This window comes from Loxodonta africana, chromosome 5 (genome assembly GCF_030014295.1).
Source record: "Loxodonta africana isolate mLoxAfr1 chromosome 5, mLoxAfr1.hap2, whole genome shotgun sequence".
Lineage (NCBI taxonomy): Eukaryota > Metazoa > Chordata > Mammalia > Proboscidea > Elephantidae > Loxodonta > Loxodonta africana.
The window spans coordinates 38,402,407-38,420,543 of NC_087346.1; the positions used below are offsets into that span (position 1 = coordinate 38,402,407).

Here is an 18,137-nt window from a genome sequence, read left to right on the forward strand (position 1 = left end):
TTTGGGGATTTTATTCCTCTATTGAAGGGCATTGGGGTTGTTTTCAGTTTTTGGTTATTATGAGTAATGCTGCTGTAAATATTTGTATACAAGTTTCTACATGGACATATATTTTTATTTCTCTTGGATATACACCTAGGAGTCAAATTGCTGGGTCACATGGAACTTTGTTTAATCATTTATGGAACTGCCAGATTTTTTTCCATTAGCAGTTGCACTATTTCACGTTCCCACCAACAATGTATGATGGTTCCAGTATCTCCACATACTAACACTTGTCTGAGTTTTTGATTCAAACATCCTAGTGGGTGTGAAATGATATCTCATTGTGGTTCTGATTTTTCATTTCCCTGATGACTAAAATGTTGAGCCCCTTTTCATGTTCTTGTTGGGTATTTGTTTATCTTCTCTGGAGAAATGTCAATTCAGATCATTTGTTGTTGCTAGGTGCTGCGGAGTCAGTTCCGATTCATAGCGACCCTTTGTACAACAGAACGAAACACTGGCAAGTCCTGCACCATCCTCGCAATCCTTGTTATGCTTGAGCTCATTGCCGCAGCCACTGTGTCAGTCCATCTTCTTGAGGTTCTACCTCTTTTTTGCTGACCCTCTACTTTACCAGGCATGATGGCCTTCTCCTCAGATTGATCCCTCCTGATAAACATGTCCAAAGTATGTGAGATGTAGTCTCGCCCTTGCTTCTAAGAGCATTCTGGTTGTACATCTTCCAAGACAGATTTATTTGTTCTTTTGGCAGTCCATGGTGTAGTCAATATTGTTCGGCAGTACCATAATTCAAAGGTTTCAATTCTTCTTCAGCCTTCTTTATTCATTGTACAGGTTTCACACGCATATGAGGCAACAAAATCTTTGTTGCAAAGGAGTATAGAAGACATAGCAATTTAAAACTGCTGGAAATGGAAATAAATTGAGTACAAACAGTAATTTCTAAGAAACTGTAGACTAGAAATTTTATACTTTGGTGTCCAGCCTGTTGTTAGGTATATACTAAGTCATATGTTACCAGTAAGAGTTCAGGCACTGACATTTGTGGGTTATATGTATGAGTGGGTTCAAAACAACCTCCATAACAGTACGACTCTCAGCCCCTTGCATTCTAAAATGCTTTCTTGAGTTGCAGAGAAGCTGGCATTAGATATAGCAAACCAGGAACAGACACGAAAGTTTTGCATCTGTAGGGCATTCATTTATGTGTTACAGTAGAAACATGGATTTAGGCCTTACTTATTCAGGTTAATCTATGTGGTAGGCTAAATAATGGTCTCCCAAAATGTCTGTGACCAACTTTCTGGAACCTGTGAATATGTTATTTTACATGGCAAAAGGGACTAATCCTTTAGACAATCTGAGATTGGGAGGTTGTCCTGGATTATCCAGGTGAGCCCAATGTAACCACAAGAGTTTGTATAAAGGGAGGCAGGAGAATTAAACTCAGAGAAGGAGAAGTGACAGTAGAAGCAGTGATTGCAGTGATGTGCTTTGAAGATTGTGGAATGGTCCATGAGCCACAAAATGCAGGAGAGCTCTAGGACCTGGAAAAGGCAAGGAAACAGATTCTCCCGCAAATCTTCCAGAACCAAAACAACCTTGTCAATATCTCCATTTTAGCCCTGTAGGACTCATTTCAGACTTCTGAGCTCCTGAACTATAAGATAATAAACTTGTAATGTTTTAAGCCACTAAATTTGTGGTAATTTGTTACAGCAGCAAGAGGAAACAAATACAATCAAATTCATAAAGCAAGTTGTCCTCATTACCAGAGTTCTCAAAGCTAGTGTCTACAGAACTTATCTTCTTGTGTCACGGAACAAGCATTCGGATTTTGAAGGAGCAATCTGAATACCTGAACTGAAATGTTGCCACATTATTTCTAAGAGCAAAATGCAATTTACAGTCCATTCTTGAATAAATGGGTGATAACTCATCTCATGGGTGAAAAAATGTATGTCATTTTTACTTACTAAAGTATTTCTTCTTGTCATTGCTAGTTTTAACTCAGGCTTAATTTCTTATGTAAATTGTATTTTGCTGACAAAAAATGTATCTGTGAGCCATACCGTGAGGTAATCCTCACCACCACTGAGCAATTTTCTCCTGAGTCCACAAATAACATTTGGGGAATGTCTGCTCATTGCTTCCCTCCCCCTCTTCAAAATTGGTACCAAGGGACAAATTAGTGACAACAGTATTTTAATCACCCAATAGTTAAATTGAAAACATATAATTTTTTTCCTTTGACTTTATACCTTTACAGCTGTCCGTGAGGCAATAGTGTAAACTAACCCACTGCTGTTGAGTAGATTCCAAACCATAGTGACCCTACAGGACAGGGTAGACCTGCCTCCATAGGGTTTCCAAGGCTGTGAATCTTTACGGAAGCTGACAGCCACATCTGTCACCCACGGGGTGGCTGGTGGGTTCGAACTGCCAACCTTTTGATTAGCAGCCAAGTGCTTTAATTTCTGTACCACTAGGGCTCCTTAGTGTAAACTAAAACCCAATCACCAAACCTGATGCCCTCAGGCCGATTCTGACACATATTGTTGTTTTTAGGTGCTATTGAGCTGGTTCCGACTCATAGCGACCCTATGTACAACAGAGCTGCCTGGTCCTGCGCCATCCTCACAATCGTTGTTATGCTTGAGCCCATTGTTGCAGCCACTGTGTCGGTCCACCTTGTTGAGGGTCTTCCTTTTTTTCATTGATCCTCTACTTTACCAAGCATGATGTCCTTCTCCAGGGACGGATCCCTCCTGACAACATGTCCAAAGTATATGAGAAGTAATCTCACCATCCTTGCTTCTAAGGAACATTCTGGTTGTACTTCTTCCAAGAGAGATTTATTTGTTCTTTTAGACAGTCCATGGTATATTCAATATTCTTCACCAACACCACAATTCAAAGACGTCAATCCTTCTTCGGTCTTCCTTATTTTTGCATGCATATGAGGCATTGAAAATATCTTATTTTTGCATGCATATGAGGCATTGAAATACCATGGCTTGGGTCAGGCGCACCTTAGTCTTCAAGGTGACATCTTTGCTTTTCAACACTTTAGAGAGGTCTTTTGCAGCAGATTTGCCCAATGCAATGAGTCTTTTCATTTTTTAACTGCTGCTTCCATGGGTGTTGATTGTGGATCCAAGTAAAATGAAATCCTTGACAACTTCAGTCTTTTCTTCGTGTATCATGATGTTGCTTATTGGTTCAGTTGTGACGATTTTTGTTTTCTTTATGTTGAGGTGTAATCCATATGGAAGGCTGTGGTCTTTGTCTTCATCAGTAAGTGCATCAGGTCCTCTTCGCTTTCAGCAAGCAAGGTTGTGTCATCTGCATAACGCAGATTATTAATCCGTCTTCCTCCAATCCTTACACCCCGTTCTTCTTCATATAACCAAGCTTCTTAGATTATTTGTTCAGCACACAGATTGAATAGGTATGGTGAAAGGATACAACCTTGATGTATGCCTTTCCTGACTTTAAACCACTCAGTATTCCCTTGTTCTGTTCGAAGGATGGCCTCTGAACTACATACAGGTTCTTCATGAGCACAATTAAGCATTCTGGAATTGCCATTCTGCCCAATATTATCCATAATTTATTATAGTCCTCACAGTCCAATGCCTTTGCATAGTCAATAAATTCTGACTTATAGCGATTTTTATAGGACAGGGTAGAACTGTCCCATAGAGTTGCCAAGGAGCAGCTAGTGTATTCAAACTTTTGACCTTTTGGTTAGCAGCCAAATGCTTAACCACTGTGCCACCAGGTCTCTTTGTAAACTGGGAAAAAAAAAACATAAATACAAGTTCATGGTAAACTGCAACAGAAATGGGTCATCTTTCAATTTAAATGTTCAGTCCATGAATATAGATAAAGTACTTACAGGTAGTAGATATGTTTATGCTTGTTTATATAGCTGTCCCTGAAGCAGTCATTTTTCTTGGTTTTTATTTAAAGCTGGGAAAAATTCTGTCTGAATTGGACTTTTTTTTATAAACCTGAAATCCTGTTTACATTCCACTGTGAATAAATATATCCTTTTTATAGTGTTTTTACACTGCTGCTTTTAGTCTCCAGCTCTTGGAGAAAAACCTACTACCTATAAAATATTTGAGCCTTTTTCAGGATAAGGACAAGCAGGAAACAGATTTTTATGTTTGCCTATAAAGTCTGATTTGTTTGTTTTAAAGATTATTGTTGATCCACATAGGAAGAAATGGAAAAGATCAGTGACTCTAGAACGTGGATCTTTTCGCGGAGAAATCTAGCTACACTACAGGGCTGATGACAAAAGCCAGATTGCGTTTATTGCTATTTTTACATTCAGCAGAAACTGCATGATCATCAGCCAGAAACTTTTTAAACAAGGAACTCTTGAATTGAGAAGTTTAGAATAAAAGATCTCTAAGATCCATTCCCAATCCTGAGATTTTATATTTCTGTAGTCAACTGAGGAGTCCCTGGATGGTGCAGATGATTAAAGTACTTGGCTGCTAACTGAAAGATAGGTGGTTCAAGTTCACCCAGCGGTGCTTCAGAAGAAAGGCTTGGCAATCTACCTCCAATAAATCACCCTTTGAAAACCCTGTGGAGCACAGTTGTACTCTGACACACACGGGGGCTCCGTGAATCAGAATCGACTCGACAGCGACTGGTTTCCAGTATTTAAACCAGCAGTTCTCCACTGGGAGAACAGTTCCTAACACTTGGGTGCATAATGGTATTCATGTGCGTGAATCTTCTTTTAATTTTAGAAGAAGAAAATAAAACTAAGCCACATATGTCAGTACTGTAGTTTAAAAAATATTGTATTTTTGGTGAAAATATACACAGCAAAACACGTTACCGTTCAACAGTTTCTGTATGCAATGTTCATCAGTTACGTTCTTCACACGTGTCAACATTCTCATTATTTCCATTCTAGTTGTTTCATTCCCCTTAATTTAGTCTCACTTCCTCATAAGCTTCTCATCTATGCTTTAGAGTAACTTTTGTCCATTTGGTTTCATATTGATAATTTTTTTAAAAGATATCGGTATTCAAGGGTTAACATTCGTTACTTTTTGAGCTAACCTGCTATTTAGTTAAAATGTTACTGCAGGGGATATTTTTGCTGCAAGGTTTAAAAAGTATCTCAAGGCAATAGTCTTGGGGATTCCTCCATTCTCAGTAGATCCAGTGAGTTTGAATTCTTTAAGAATTTGAAGTTGGTAAAAAAAAAAAAAAAAAAAAAATTTTTTTTTTTACTGTACTTTAATTATTATCCCATTGCCGTCCAGTCAATTCCAACTCATAGGATAGAGTAGAACTGCCCCATAGGGTTTCCAAGGGGAGCCTGGTGGATTCGTACTGCTGACCTTTTTGGTTAGCAGCTGTAGCACTTAACCACTACTCCACCAGGGTTTCCACTTTAATTATTAGTAAAAAAAAAAAAAATAGTAACTAATTACTGGGTGGTCACATACTTCACAACTTAATTCCAACCAAGAGGTTGATGTATAGCCCTAACTTTTTAAACAAGGAATTCTTGAATTGAGAACTTTAGAATAAAAGATCTCTAAGAACCCTTCCCAATTCTGAGATTTCGGAGCTCCTCACAATCCAACTTTAACCTGCCTTTCCAAACTTACCTTCTGCCACCCCCACCCCCAACCAAAGCATTTGGTTCAATATGCTTTCCAACTTAGCTTATGTCTAGCTCCACTGCTTTGTCCCACTGCTTCTTCCCACCTGAAATTCCCCCTTCTTTCTTGCCTATCTTTTCAAAGTCTTCTTAGCTTGCAGGGTCCACTTCAAAGCCTGCCTTTCCACAGAATGTATCTTCCTCCTCAGAATATTTGTAAAACACTATCTGTGTACATACTTACCACTCACTGATATATAACTATGTATTCTCGTGAATTTTTTTTTTTTAATCTTTCCAACTAGATTAGCAGAGGCAGAATTTACTCTTGCATAGGGATTAGTTTACTTTTTTTTTTTTTTAATTATTGTATGACATATTAGCTGTACTGCAAATGAATATGATTCAAAGTTCATTGAGTTTTGAGTGTGTGGATGGATTAATGTCAGCATTTTTCATCAGCTACTGATAAATAATATCTAAGTAAACAATGGGAATTATTTGATATTTTGCCAATTTATGTATTGGCGAGATTGCCTCTTTTAGTTTTTTTTTTTTTTTTTTTAACCTTTTGGAAGTGTTTTCTCCCCAAAGATCTTATTTCCAATAGTAAAAGGAAAGCCAACAAGAAAACAGAATTCAACAAGATTAAAAGAAAAAAAAAAACAAAGTAAAAAAATATATGTTCACAGATATATACAGGCAACTTTCTATGACAGGTCTGTTCTAAGTGAGGTATACTTTCTGGAAATGAATATGTAGTTATTTTATTGTACTCATTGTACTATATGTGGCTCTACTTTGATCATAACTTACTTCAAAGTTAGGGTAACTGAATTACAAAACAATAGTTTTCTCACCTTTTCTTAATATAAATAAAGAGAACCTGTGATGCTAAATTAGTATATGACGGGATGCAGAATGAGAACGTGGTGTTTGCAAATTAAAGAAGCCAAGAAATCACACATTTGGTTTCCTAGGTCACATATACCAGATTAGAATAATGTGCTTTTTTTTTTTTTTTTTTTAGCCTCGGCTTTGTCTTAAAATTATCTACAGGGAAAATATACTTGCAAAGCTTTACCTTCTATTCATATTTTAATCAATAAAAATGCCACTATTCATATTTTTAAATTATGGGCTAATTTCCATTATTAGTGGCAAAATTATTCTTTGTCAGAATTTCTGGACACATGATTGATTTCCAGGTATAATTTACATATGAATAAAAACTTTTGGAAATTTTCAGTTATTTTTAATGTAGAAAAATGCCTTTAAGAATATTTGGTTAATCCTCAAGTATGTGACAGAATCTAGCCCTGGTCAGACTCCACGAGTACAGTTTCAGTACCCTCCTCAAGAAAAACCTTCCTTTGTATTCTTATACATATGGAGTCGCCATCGGTCGGAATCAGTTCAGCAGCAAGTGGTTTGGTTGGGTTATATCCTTACCAAAGTATAAACCACCATATTGTTGTTGGTTACCGTTGAGTCGCTTTCAACTCCTGGTGATCCCACCTGTGTCAGAGTAGAACTGTGCTCCACAGCATTTGCAATGGCTGATTTTTCAGAAGTAGATTGCTGGGCCTTGCTTCTGAGACACATCTTAGAGGACTGGAACCTCCAACCTTTAGGTTAGCAGCCGAGCACATTAACCATTGCACCACCATAGACAACCGTTGGATGTCTGGTGGACATAAGGTAGTGTATCATATTCATTGGTCCTTGGAATCCAATTTATTTGTGGCTCTACAATCCCTTTCAGAACCTTGAATTATTTCCTATCATTATTTAGCAGCAGAACTAGAGGAGATAACTTAAAGAAGAGGTAATCTCACCAGTTAGCATTCTGTCTCAGCTTTAGATTCTCCGACTCCAGACATGAGAACTTTCTGTGCAGTAGGTAGTCGTTAGCTGAAGTGGGTAGTGCTTTGGGTTTTTCTTTTTTCCTCACAAATCTATAATAGCTGGATTTTCACTTTCACAACTCCTTGCACATTACACTTGTACAAGAACAATAAAACAAAGCCATCTAGACATGTCAGAGTTGGGAAGTAGCTCAAGCCATCTTTCCAAGGTGTTATATTAGTAATTATGTCAAAATGCTACCCACATAAAAGTTTCTTCGTTCTTAAATAGACTTGTTTGACTCTTTAAGGAGTACAATACAGCTGGCAGAAGTCTCGATGCGTGTGCTTAAGAGACTCATGCTAAATATTGGTTTCAGTGGCATACATGAATTAAAAAATGCAGTATAATAGCATTTCAGTTTATACATGCTCTTTCAGAAGCGTTACTGGATGAGCAATAAATACAAATCATAAACAGGGACTCATTCAGCTACTCTGATATGAATACAAAGCACCCTCTAGGAATGGTAGAGAAATCTAGATCCCTAAGGATGCTATACTTATGACAGAAATGGAAGGGGAAAAGGATAAATCTGTTCCATTTGAGGTAAAAACAAAATGAGTTTTGAAAATGAATAGTGGTGATGATTGTACAACCCTGTGAACGTAATTAATGTCACTGAACTGTACACTTAAAAATGGTTAAGATGGCAAATTTTATGTTATACATATCTTACCACAATACTTTTTTTTTAATAAAAAGTAGAAATATAAGCATAAGAAACTCAAAACACATCAGTATTTCATTTGGGTGATGTTTATTTAATTGGTTACTTAGTGATCACACATTAGCTGAAAAATATTTGTTAAACGTTTACAGAGAAAGGTGTGGTATAGGATGCACATTTGACATTTGGTAAACAGGAGGAGTCCATACCATCTAGAAATTACTAGTTATCTGGTAATGAAACCGTGTAGTGTTATCATTACACCCTCCTATGGAGGCCTGCGAGAATATGAAATGTTATTAGGTTACCATTAAGGCATTGGAGCCCTGGTGACACAGTGGTTAAGTGCTATGGCTGCTAACCATACAGTTGGCAGTTCGAATCCACCAACCATTTCTTGGAAACCCTGTGAGGCAATTCTACGCTGACTTATAGGGTCGCTGTGGGTTGGAATCAGTTCATCAGCAGCAGGTTTTGTTTTTTGTTTGTTTGTTTGGCTTGAGGCATTAGGAAAGTAATGTACCCATGTTAAATACTAAGTGAGCTAGCAGTAGGCCATTATTCATCTTGATGATGATTGAATATTTATCGGAGATACTAGAAAGACAGGGCAATTATAGTCCTCTCAAATTGTTCACTTTGCTGAAGAAAGTTTTATCTTTTAATAAGCAAAGTGGAAAAATAATTATACATTCAACCATAAATGATACATTTTTGAGTACTCAGATGAAAAGGTAAGAGTTAATGCTTCATTAGATGACTCTTTCTTAAAGAAGAAGCCCAAATTGCCTTAATTCTAAACTAATCCAAAGCATTACTTGAATTTCACCACAGTAGATGATATACATAGTATGCAATAAGCAATTAATTTTTATACTAACACTTAAGCAAATATCAACTCCTGTTGTTGACTGCCTGTGACCCAAATACAGCCTAGACACTTAGTGTGTGTTTAATTGCTTGATCACAGCCTGCTTGATCACAGCCAGGACAATTTTGAGTGGTGTTGACCAATGTGCTATGTGCAATGATGCACAGAATAATGGTCTTGGGAGCCAGAGGGGCCTGGCTGTGTGGTCACGAGCAACTAATGTCATTGGGACCTCTATTTCCTCTTCAGTGGAATGAGAAATTTGGCCTCCATCTCTAGGGCCCTTTACAATTCTCAAGTGCTGCGATTCTATATTGATTGACTTGGTTGCCTTAGTTTTTGAGTTGATGGTTTATATAGAGCTTTGGAAATCTTCACGGGAAAAGAGAAAGATCCTTCACAGGAAATTATCAGTGCATTAATATTAATTTGCATTCTAGAACTGAGAAAATTAGTGAGAGAAAAAATACAAAGGGAAGATTTTCATTCTTTTCTTGGCACATTTCCCCTTACAGGCTGGTTTATAGGATCTTATAAAGACCAGGGCTCCTGTTCAAACTCCTGCATTTCTACCCCAGATATACTGAATCAGAATCCACGTTTTAATAAGACCCCCAGGTGATCCTTATGTATAACTTCCTGGGAACTTTATAGAAATGAAAGTTCTCAGCAGGGAGCTTGCTAGAATTCTCCTAGGGCTCTCCAGAACAAACTGGCTCAAAGCTCTGATAAAGGCATTGATTTAACATGGTTCATAATTGCAAATAATACAATTAATCCAGCCATGACCAAAATCTGAATTATATTGAATGTGTGAGTGAAGGAATGATGAATAATTATAAGGAAAGGTTTTCGGTGGTATATATAGCTAATTTGTATTTTTAGGGAGGTGAAGAGGTATGGATAAAAGAGTTCCAGGCTGAGAGAATGCAGTTGTAACATCAAGGTGGGGAGCTTCCTTTTCATTTTTCAAAGTTACGTGATGTTCTCCATAATTACACAATAACCATGTAATTCAGCAGGAGAGCCTATGAATTCTTACATGCGTATCAGATGACACATTAGGAGCACCTTTTTTTTTTCTCCTCTAAGTTTCCTACAGGAAAGCAGGGTGATCTGAGGCTACTTAACCTCTAAGCCTGATTCTTCATCTATAAATGGAAGACACCACTTTCCCTATCCTGGGGGGTGATTAGGAGAATTAAATGGTAATGATTTTTAGCATGATGTCTAAACACAGGAAGCACTCGTAAATATTATGATTATTAATATTAATACTACTATCATTATTACTGCCACTTGTCTTTACCTTATAATTTAGAAAACTGTATATTACTTATATTTCAGGTTACTATTGCCTACATTAACTGTGTAGAATTTTATTTTTCTTCAGTGAGCTCTTGCTCATGAGCGTAAACGCAGATAGTGAATCTATCTCTTAAGTACCTTAAATTTGCACTTGGCAAATTCCAGTGAAGAAATGAAGTGATATATTTTCATGACAAAAAGTACTTTCTTCCTGAAATGTTCCATAGTAAAAATTGCCTCAATTCTTCTCCTCTATGAAATATGTCAGTTATTATTAGTTTATTCCAACTCTTAGTGACCCCATGCATGCAAGGTATGCTCCATAGGATTTTTAAGCTGTGAACTTTTGGAAACAGATCACCAGGTCTGTTTAGAGAGGTTCTTCTGAGTGGGTTTGAACCACCATCCTTTTGTCTTGTGCTTAATCATTTGCACCACCCGGGGACTTCTCTTAAAAAACAAACAAACAAACCAAACCCATTGCCCTGAGTTGATTCCCACTCACAGCCATCCTATTGGACAGAGTAGAACTGCCCCATAGAGTTCCCAAGGAGCGCCTGGTGGATTTGAACTGCTGACGTGTTGGTCAGCAGCCATAGCTCTTAACCACTATACTACCAGGGTTTTCAGGGACTTCTCTTGTTGTTGTTAGGTGCCGTCCAGTTGGTTCAGACTCATATCTACCCTGTGCACAACAGAACGAAACACTGCCCGGTCCTGAGCCATCCTTACACTCCTTGTTATGCTTCAGCTCATTGTTGTAGCCACTGTGTCAATCCACCTCCTTGAGGGTCTTCCTCTTTTCCGCTCACCCTGTACTCTACCAAGCCTGATGTCCTTCTCCAGGGACTGATCCCTCCTGACAACATGTCCAAAGTATATGAGAAGCAACCTCGCCATCCTTGCTTCTAAGGAGCATTCTGGTTGTACTTCTTCCAAGACAGATTTGTTCGTTCTTTTGGCAGTCTGTGGGATATTCAATATTCTTCGCCAGGACCACAATTCAAAGGCATCGATTCTTCAGTCTTCTTTATTCACTGTCCAGCTTTCACATGCATATGATGTGATTGAAAATACTGTGGCTTGGGACAGGCGCACCTTAGACTTCAAGGTGACATCTTTGCTCTTCAACACTTTAAAGAGGTCCTTTGCAGCAGATTTACCCAATGCAATGCGTCTTTTGATTTCCTAACTGCTGCTTCCATGGCTGTTGATTGTGGATCTAAGTAAAATGAAATCCTTGACAACTTCGATCTTTTCCCCATGTATCATGATGTTGCTCATTGGTCCAGTTTTGAGAACTTTTGTTTTCTTTATGTTGAGGTGCAATCCACACTGAAAGCTGTGGTCTTTGATCTTCATTAGTAAGTGCTTCAAGTCCTCTTCACTTTCAGCAAGCAAGGTTGTGTCATCTGCATATCACAGGTTCTTATTGAGTCTCCCTCCAATCCTGATGCCCCGTTCTTCTTCATATAGTCCAGCTTCTCCTATTATTTGCTCAGCATACAGATTGAATAGGTATGGTGAAAGAATACAACCCTGAAGCACACCTTTCCTGACTTTAAACTAATCAGTATCCCCTTGTTCTGTCCAAACAACTGCCTCGATCTGTGTAAAGGTTCCTCATGAGTACAATTAAGTGTTCTGGAATTCCCATTCTTCCCAATGTTATCCATAGTTTGTTATGACCCACACAGTCAGATGCCTTTGCATAGTCAATAAAACACAGATAAACATCCTTCTGGTATTCCCTGCTTTCAGCCAGGATCCATCTGACATCAGCAATGATAACCCTGGTTCCACATCCTCTTCTAAAACCGGCCTGAATTTCTGGCAGTTCCCTGTTGATATACTGCTGCAGCCGTTTTTGAATGATCTTCAGCAAAATTTTGTTTGCACGTGATATTAATGATATTGTTCTATAATTTCCACATTTGGTTGGATCACCTTTCTTCGGAATAGGCATAAATATGGATCTCTTCCAGTCAGTTGGCCAGGAAGCTGCCTTCCATATTTCTTGGCATAGATGAGTGAGCATCTCCAGCGCTGCATCTGTTTGTTGAAACATCTCAATTGATATTCTATCAATTCCTGGAGACTTGTTTTTTGCCAATGCCTTATGAGCAGCTTGGACTTCTTCCTTCAGTACCATGGGTTCCTGATCCTATGCCGCCTCTTGAAATGGCTGAACATCAACTAGTTCTTTTTCGTATAATTACTCTGTGTATTCCTTCAATCTTCTTTTGATGCTTCCTGCGTCATTTAATATTTTCCCCATAGAATCCTTCACTATTGCAACTCGAAGCTTGAATTTTTTCTTCAGTTCTTTCAGCTTGAGAAACGCTGAGCGTGTCCTTCCCTTTTGATTTTCTATCTCCAGCTCTTTGCACATGTCAGTATAATACTTTACTTTTTCTTCTTGAGACACCTTTTGAAATCTTCTGTTCGGTTCTTTTACTTCATCAATTCTTCCTTTTGCTTTAGCTGCTCAACGACGTTTGAGAGCAAGTTTCAGAGTCTCCTCTGACATTCATCTTGGTCTTTTCTTTCCTGTCTTTTCAGTGACCTCTTGCTTTCTACATGCATGATGTCCTTGATGTCATTCCAGAACTCATCTGGTCTTTGGTCACTAGTGTTCAATGCATCAAATCTATTCTTCAGATGGTCTCTAGATTCAGGTGGGATATACTCAAGGTCATATTTTGGCTCTCGTGGACTTGCTCTGATTTACTTCAGTTTCAGCTTGAACTTGCATATGAGCAATTGATGGTCTGTTCCACAGTCGGCCCCTGGCCTTGTTCTGACTAATGATATTGAGCTTTTCCATCGTCTCTTTCCACAGATGTAGTCAATTTGATTTCTGTGTGTTCCGTCTGGTGAGGCCCATGTGTATAGTCGCTGTTTATGTTGGTGAAAGAAGGTATTTGCATTGAAGAACTTGTTGGTCTTGCCAAATTATATGATTTTATCTCTGGCATTGTTTCTGTCACTAAGGCCGTATTTTCCAACTATGGACCCTTCTTTGGTTCCAACTTTCGCATTCCAATTGCCAGTAATTATCAATGCATCTTGATTGCACGTTCGATCAATTTCAGACTGCAGCAGCTGATAAAAATCTTCTATTTCTTCATCTTTGGCCCTAGTGGTTGGTGCATAAATTTGAATAATAGTCGTATTAACTGGTCTTCCTTGTAGGCGTATGGATATTATCCTATCACTGACAGCGTTGTATTTCAGGATAGATCTCAAAATGTTCTTTTTGAAGATGAATGCAACACCATTCCTCTTCAAGTTGTCATTCCCAGCATAGTAGGCTATATGATTGTCTGATTCAAAATAGCCAATACCAGTCCATTTCAGCTCACTAATGCCTAGGATATTGATGTTTATATGTTCCATTTCATTTTTAACAAATTCCAATTTTCCTAGATTCATACTTCGTATATTTCAGGTTCCAATTATTAATGGATGTTTGCAGCTGTTTCTTCTCGTTTTGAGTTGTGCCACATCAGCAAATGAAAGAAGCTTTACTGTATCCATGTCAATTAAGGTCTACTCTGCTTTGAGGAGGCAGCTCTTCCCCAGTCATCTTTTGAGTGCCTTCCAACCTGGGGGCTCATCTTCCAGCACTATATCAGACAATGTTCCGCTGCTATTCATAAGGTTTTCACTGGCTAGTGCTTTTCAGAAGTAGCCTGCTGGGTCCTTGTTCCTAGTCTGTCTTAGCCTGAATGCTCAGCTGAAACCTGTCCTCCATCGGTGACTCTTTTGGTATCTGAATACTGGTGGCATAGCTTCCAGCATCACAGCAACATGCAAGCCCCCACAATATGACAAACTGATAGACACATGGGGAGGAATTCTCTTAGAGATATACAAATAGTCTGTGTCTTTCCGGAGGAAGAAAATAAGTTATACAGTTTTTCTGAATTTTTTAATTTATTACTAATACATTATTGGGAAAGTGCTACTCATTCAGTCAGGACTTACATTTACCATGCATAGGTGCATAATTGTTTTCCCTATCAGAAAATTTGATGTGACAAGTCCATTTTTATTCTACAAATATTTATGGAGCGACCTACTACTGTATGTCAGGTCTTAGGTACCCAAGAGTAGATTTTGCAAACCTCAGTGAGTGATTTGTTCAGCACTCATTTTTGAGCGAATTTCTATAATCATTGCTTTGTTTGGTGATGTTCACTAAGTAAGTCAGAGTGTTGCTTGTGTAAATAATGTGTTATCAGATCCCTTATGAGTCAGCAATAAATGTCAGTAGTTAGAAAAAAAAAAGGAAGCATTTTACAAATAATGCTTTTTAACTTAACACGTTTTGCATTATGTGTTTATAACTTTTCTACCCCTTCCTTATTGATCTGATTGATTGAGGAATACCCACTTAAAGACAAAAGTTGCTTTTTCAGGAAATGTGCTCAGATGCAGAAATTATTTACAAGGCCTTTGTTGCTTTCTATTAAATCAAAGTCCTAGTGAACCTTGTTTTTTGGTTGTTGTTGTTGGTTTTTTTTTTTTTTTTTTTTGGCATCATAAGTACTATCATTTGACTCTACTTGGTACAGCAATAAACCAGCAGGCTTATTTGGACCTGGAGATTCTATTTTATATTGTTCGTGTATGTCCAACTGAGAGTCCTACCAAAACCTGACTACCAAAGACATGGCTCAAAACACAGCTCTTTCAAAGTGGACTTCTTGAGATATTGCTCCATCGAGTGTTTCACTGAAAAATTTCTGATGCAGATATTTTCTTCACAATGAATCATCTTTAAAAAATGTTTTATTATGGAAATTTTAAATGTGCAAAAAAAGAAAAAGATGAGAGAGAGAATAATGATCCCCATGTTCCATCATCCCTCTTGTGAATTTTGCTGCACCCTTCCACCCTCAATATTTCTTTGGTTTTGTTTGTTGGCTGGAGTCTTTAAAAGCAAATCTAGGATGTCACTTAGTTTCACCTATAAATATTTCAGTGTGTATCAGTAACTAGTATGGACTTTTAAAATTACAGTTCACATAAAATTAAAAAGTTTTTTTATACCATCTATACCTGTAATTCTTATTAAAATTTTTCCGATTATATTAAAAATATCTTTTTACAATTGATCAAAAAAGAATCCAAAAATGTTCTATACGCTATATTTGGTTACGTTTCTAAACCTGGAATAATCCCAGATTTTATTCCATGCTACAGACTTGTTGAAGTTCAGTTGTCCTGCTGAATGTCCACATTTTGGATTTGTTTGATTGCTTCCTCACGATCTATGTCGTTTATCCACTGTATTTCCTACAAACAGATCAAGAGGTTTGATTAGATTCAAGTTTTGGGGCAAGTGTACTTTACAGGTAGTTCTGAGTGCTTCCTGTTTTGTTGTATAATGTCTGGCAATTATGCCTGTTATTAACAATTATATTGAAATTTAACACATGCCTTCTTTGAGGGAAAGGATTTCAAGAATCCATGTTGGGGAAGCCATATGTCATGTAGCTTGCATTTTAATGTTTTAAATCCAGCAAGAATTACTCCAAGGTCATCTTTTAATACCATTAGCCTATTTTCTCAAGACACAGCCTTATCATCAATGATTTATTTTCAATTGAATCAATTTTTTTTTAATTCATCTATGAAAATTGGCTTTGCAAACTTTGAAAAGTAAATTTAATTCTCTCAATGAAAGGGTAAAACGTGTTTTCTGCAGCTCAAGGCTATGTTGTTGCAATTTCTAGAGTCATAGAGCTGGTAAAGAAAACAGAGCCTGACGTGACAGTTAATGCGTTGTTGGTTAATACGCTTGATGATCTCATTTGTCAAGGGAGGTTTCAACAAGGAAGACATGGACTAACCACACTCTCTCCTAAGTGAACGGACACGTTCCCAGGAATATGTTTTCGGTGCTCATAAAGAGGGGAACTGGTATAAAATTTGTCTTCTAATAAAATTAATTGGTTAAAGAGTCTTATTTCGTAAGCTCTTGTTTCTTTATTCACAGGAAGAAATCTTTCCTGTTTTCCGCTCTGTATGCTGCCTTTATATTTGGTGGTCGGCACCTAATGAACAAACGGGCAAAGTTTGAACTGCGGAAGCCATTAGTACTCTGGTCTCTGACCCTTGCAGTCTTCAGGTAGGTTATTTCATTTTCTTAATACAATCCATCCATTTCATTGGATTTCTTGAAAGAAAGTGACAGTGGAGTGTTTTATTTTATATTTATCAAATGCCTTGAGGACTAAATAAGGCCATGTTTAGAGAAAAAGCCTTCACTGGAACCAAATTTTCCACACTGTGCACAATCTTAGCTTGAGAGCTATTGGGCCACCTTCCTTTTTGTCCAAATTGATCATGCAATAATCCAATTCATCTGTTAAGGCTGGAAGCAGTGCTTCAATTCTATTATTTCTGCTATATAAATACAGATAAAGGGCTACATGGAAAGCCACAGCAGTAATATGGTGAAGTCTGTTGTAAGGTAGGGCTCAGATGTGAGGGGCATGCTGTTACAGACTAATACACAATCAATAGATGGCACTCAGGCGTATGAGCAAACCCTGGACATCTGTTTGTGTCCACATCACTAGCCAGAGCATGCTTCTGCTCGCCATTCTCAGAAGCTTTCTCCACCCAGATGCCTGGAACTGCCTCAAACACATATGCTCGGGCAGCCACTTCTCACTCTGCGTCTGGCAGAGCTTGCCGTACAGGCTGTCGTGACACAGCTTGATCTTCCCCACGGACATCTGTCAGCCAACACGCAGACACATTCCTCCAGAAGCTGGAAGGAGCACTTCCAGTTTTGTCATATTTGGTGATCTAGGCAATCAGAAGATTAATTAGCACGCAGCTGGTGTCCAGGCAGGTGCCAAAATTTACCTGCAGCGATAACAAAGGCACCTGCTCTCTTTGTGTTTTGCTTGTCAAAACTGGCCAGTTTATAACTGGGCTTGGAGGGAGAGGAGGATATACTACGAAGCACAGAACTATTCATTTTAATATTTAGGATTTCTTTTGTATTTTTCATATTATACATTAACTGTTATCAGATGGGACCATTTTATATTTTACATTTTTTTATATTTTATATTTTTACATGTCTGATTATAGAGTACCTTGAGGACTAAAATAAAGCCATGTTTAAAGAGAAAGCCTTCACTGCAACCAAATTTGCCACACTTTGTGTAGTCTCCTAGTTTGCATGCCTTTGGGCTATCTTCCTTCTTGTCCAATTTGATCCTCCAATAATCCAGTTCAGCTGTTAGGACTGAATTGGTGCTTCAATTTCATTATTTCTGCTGCATAAATATAGATTAAGGGCAATATGGAAAACTCATTTGATTATCTAGCTTATTAAAAACGATTAGACAGGAAGAGGATTTCCTGTAACCTGAACACTTCTATTATGTTAGCTCTCCGCATCTAAAACAGCCATTCCCTGCTGCTACAGAATATTCTTTTGTTGTGGGTGTGTTTTATAAGGTAGCAGACTTGAGAGACTCCTGATTCGGGATCTGTCATTAGAGACTCCTGTAGTCCGTACCAGGTCATATGAAGTAGCATTTCATTTTTATTTACATTTAAACTTGACAGAGTATGCCCCACCTATGGTAATCTGATATGTGGGGGGAAATGTACCTTTATTCAAATGAGTCTTTTCAGGATTTTACAGAATTTTCAATATGCCCTCGGTCTTTACCTTTCGTTTTGTTTTTTAAACTTTAACT

The 18,137-nt window shown here is 37.9% G+C and overlaps 1 protein-coding gene across 2 annotated transcripts in view; it reads left to right on the top strand.

Annotated features, from left to right (window-relative positions):
* ELOVL6 (ELOVL fatty acid elongase 6) overlaps positions 1–18,137 on the top strand; it is a 168,369-nt gene that overhangs the window by 92,054 nt on the left and 58,178 nt on the right. For both annotated transcript variants that reach the window (XM_023548580.2, XM_003410398.4), the window contains one exon: positions 16,412–16,543. In XM_023548580.2, the coding sequence (XP_023404348.1) occupies positions 16,412–16,543 (132 nt within the window). The remainder of the gene's footprint in view (positions 1–16,411; positions 16,544–18,137) is intronic.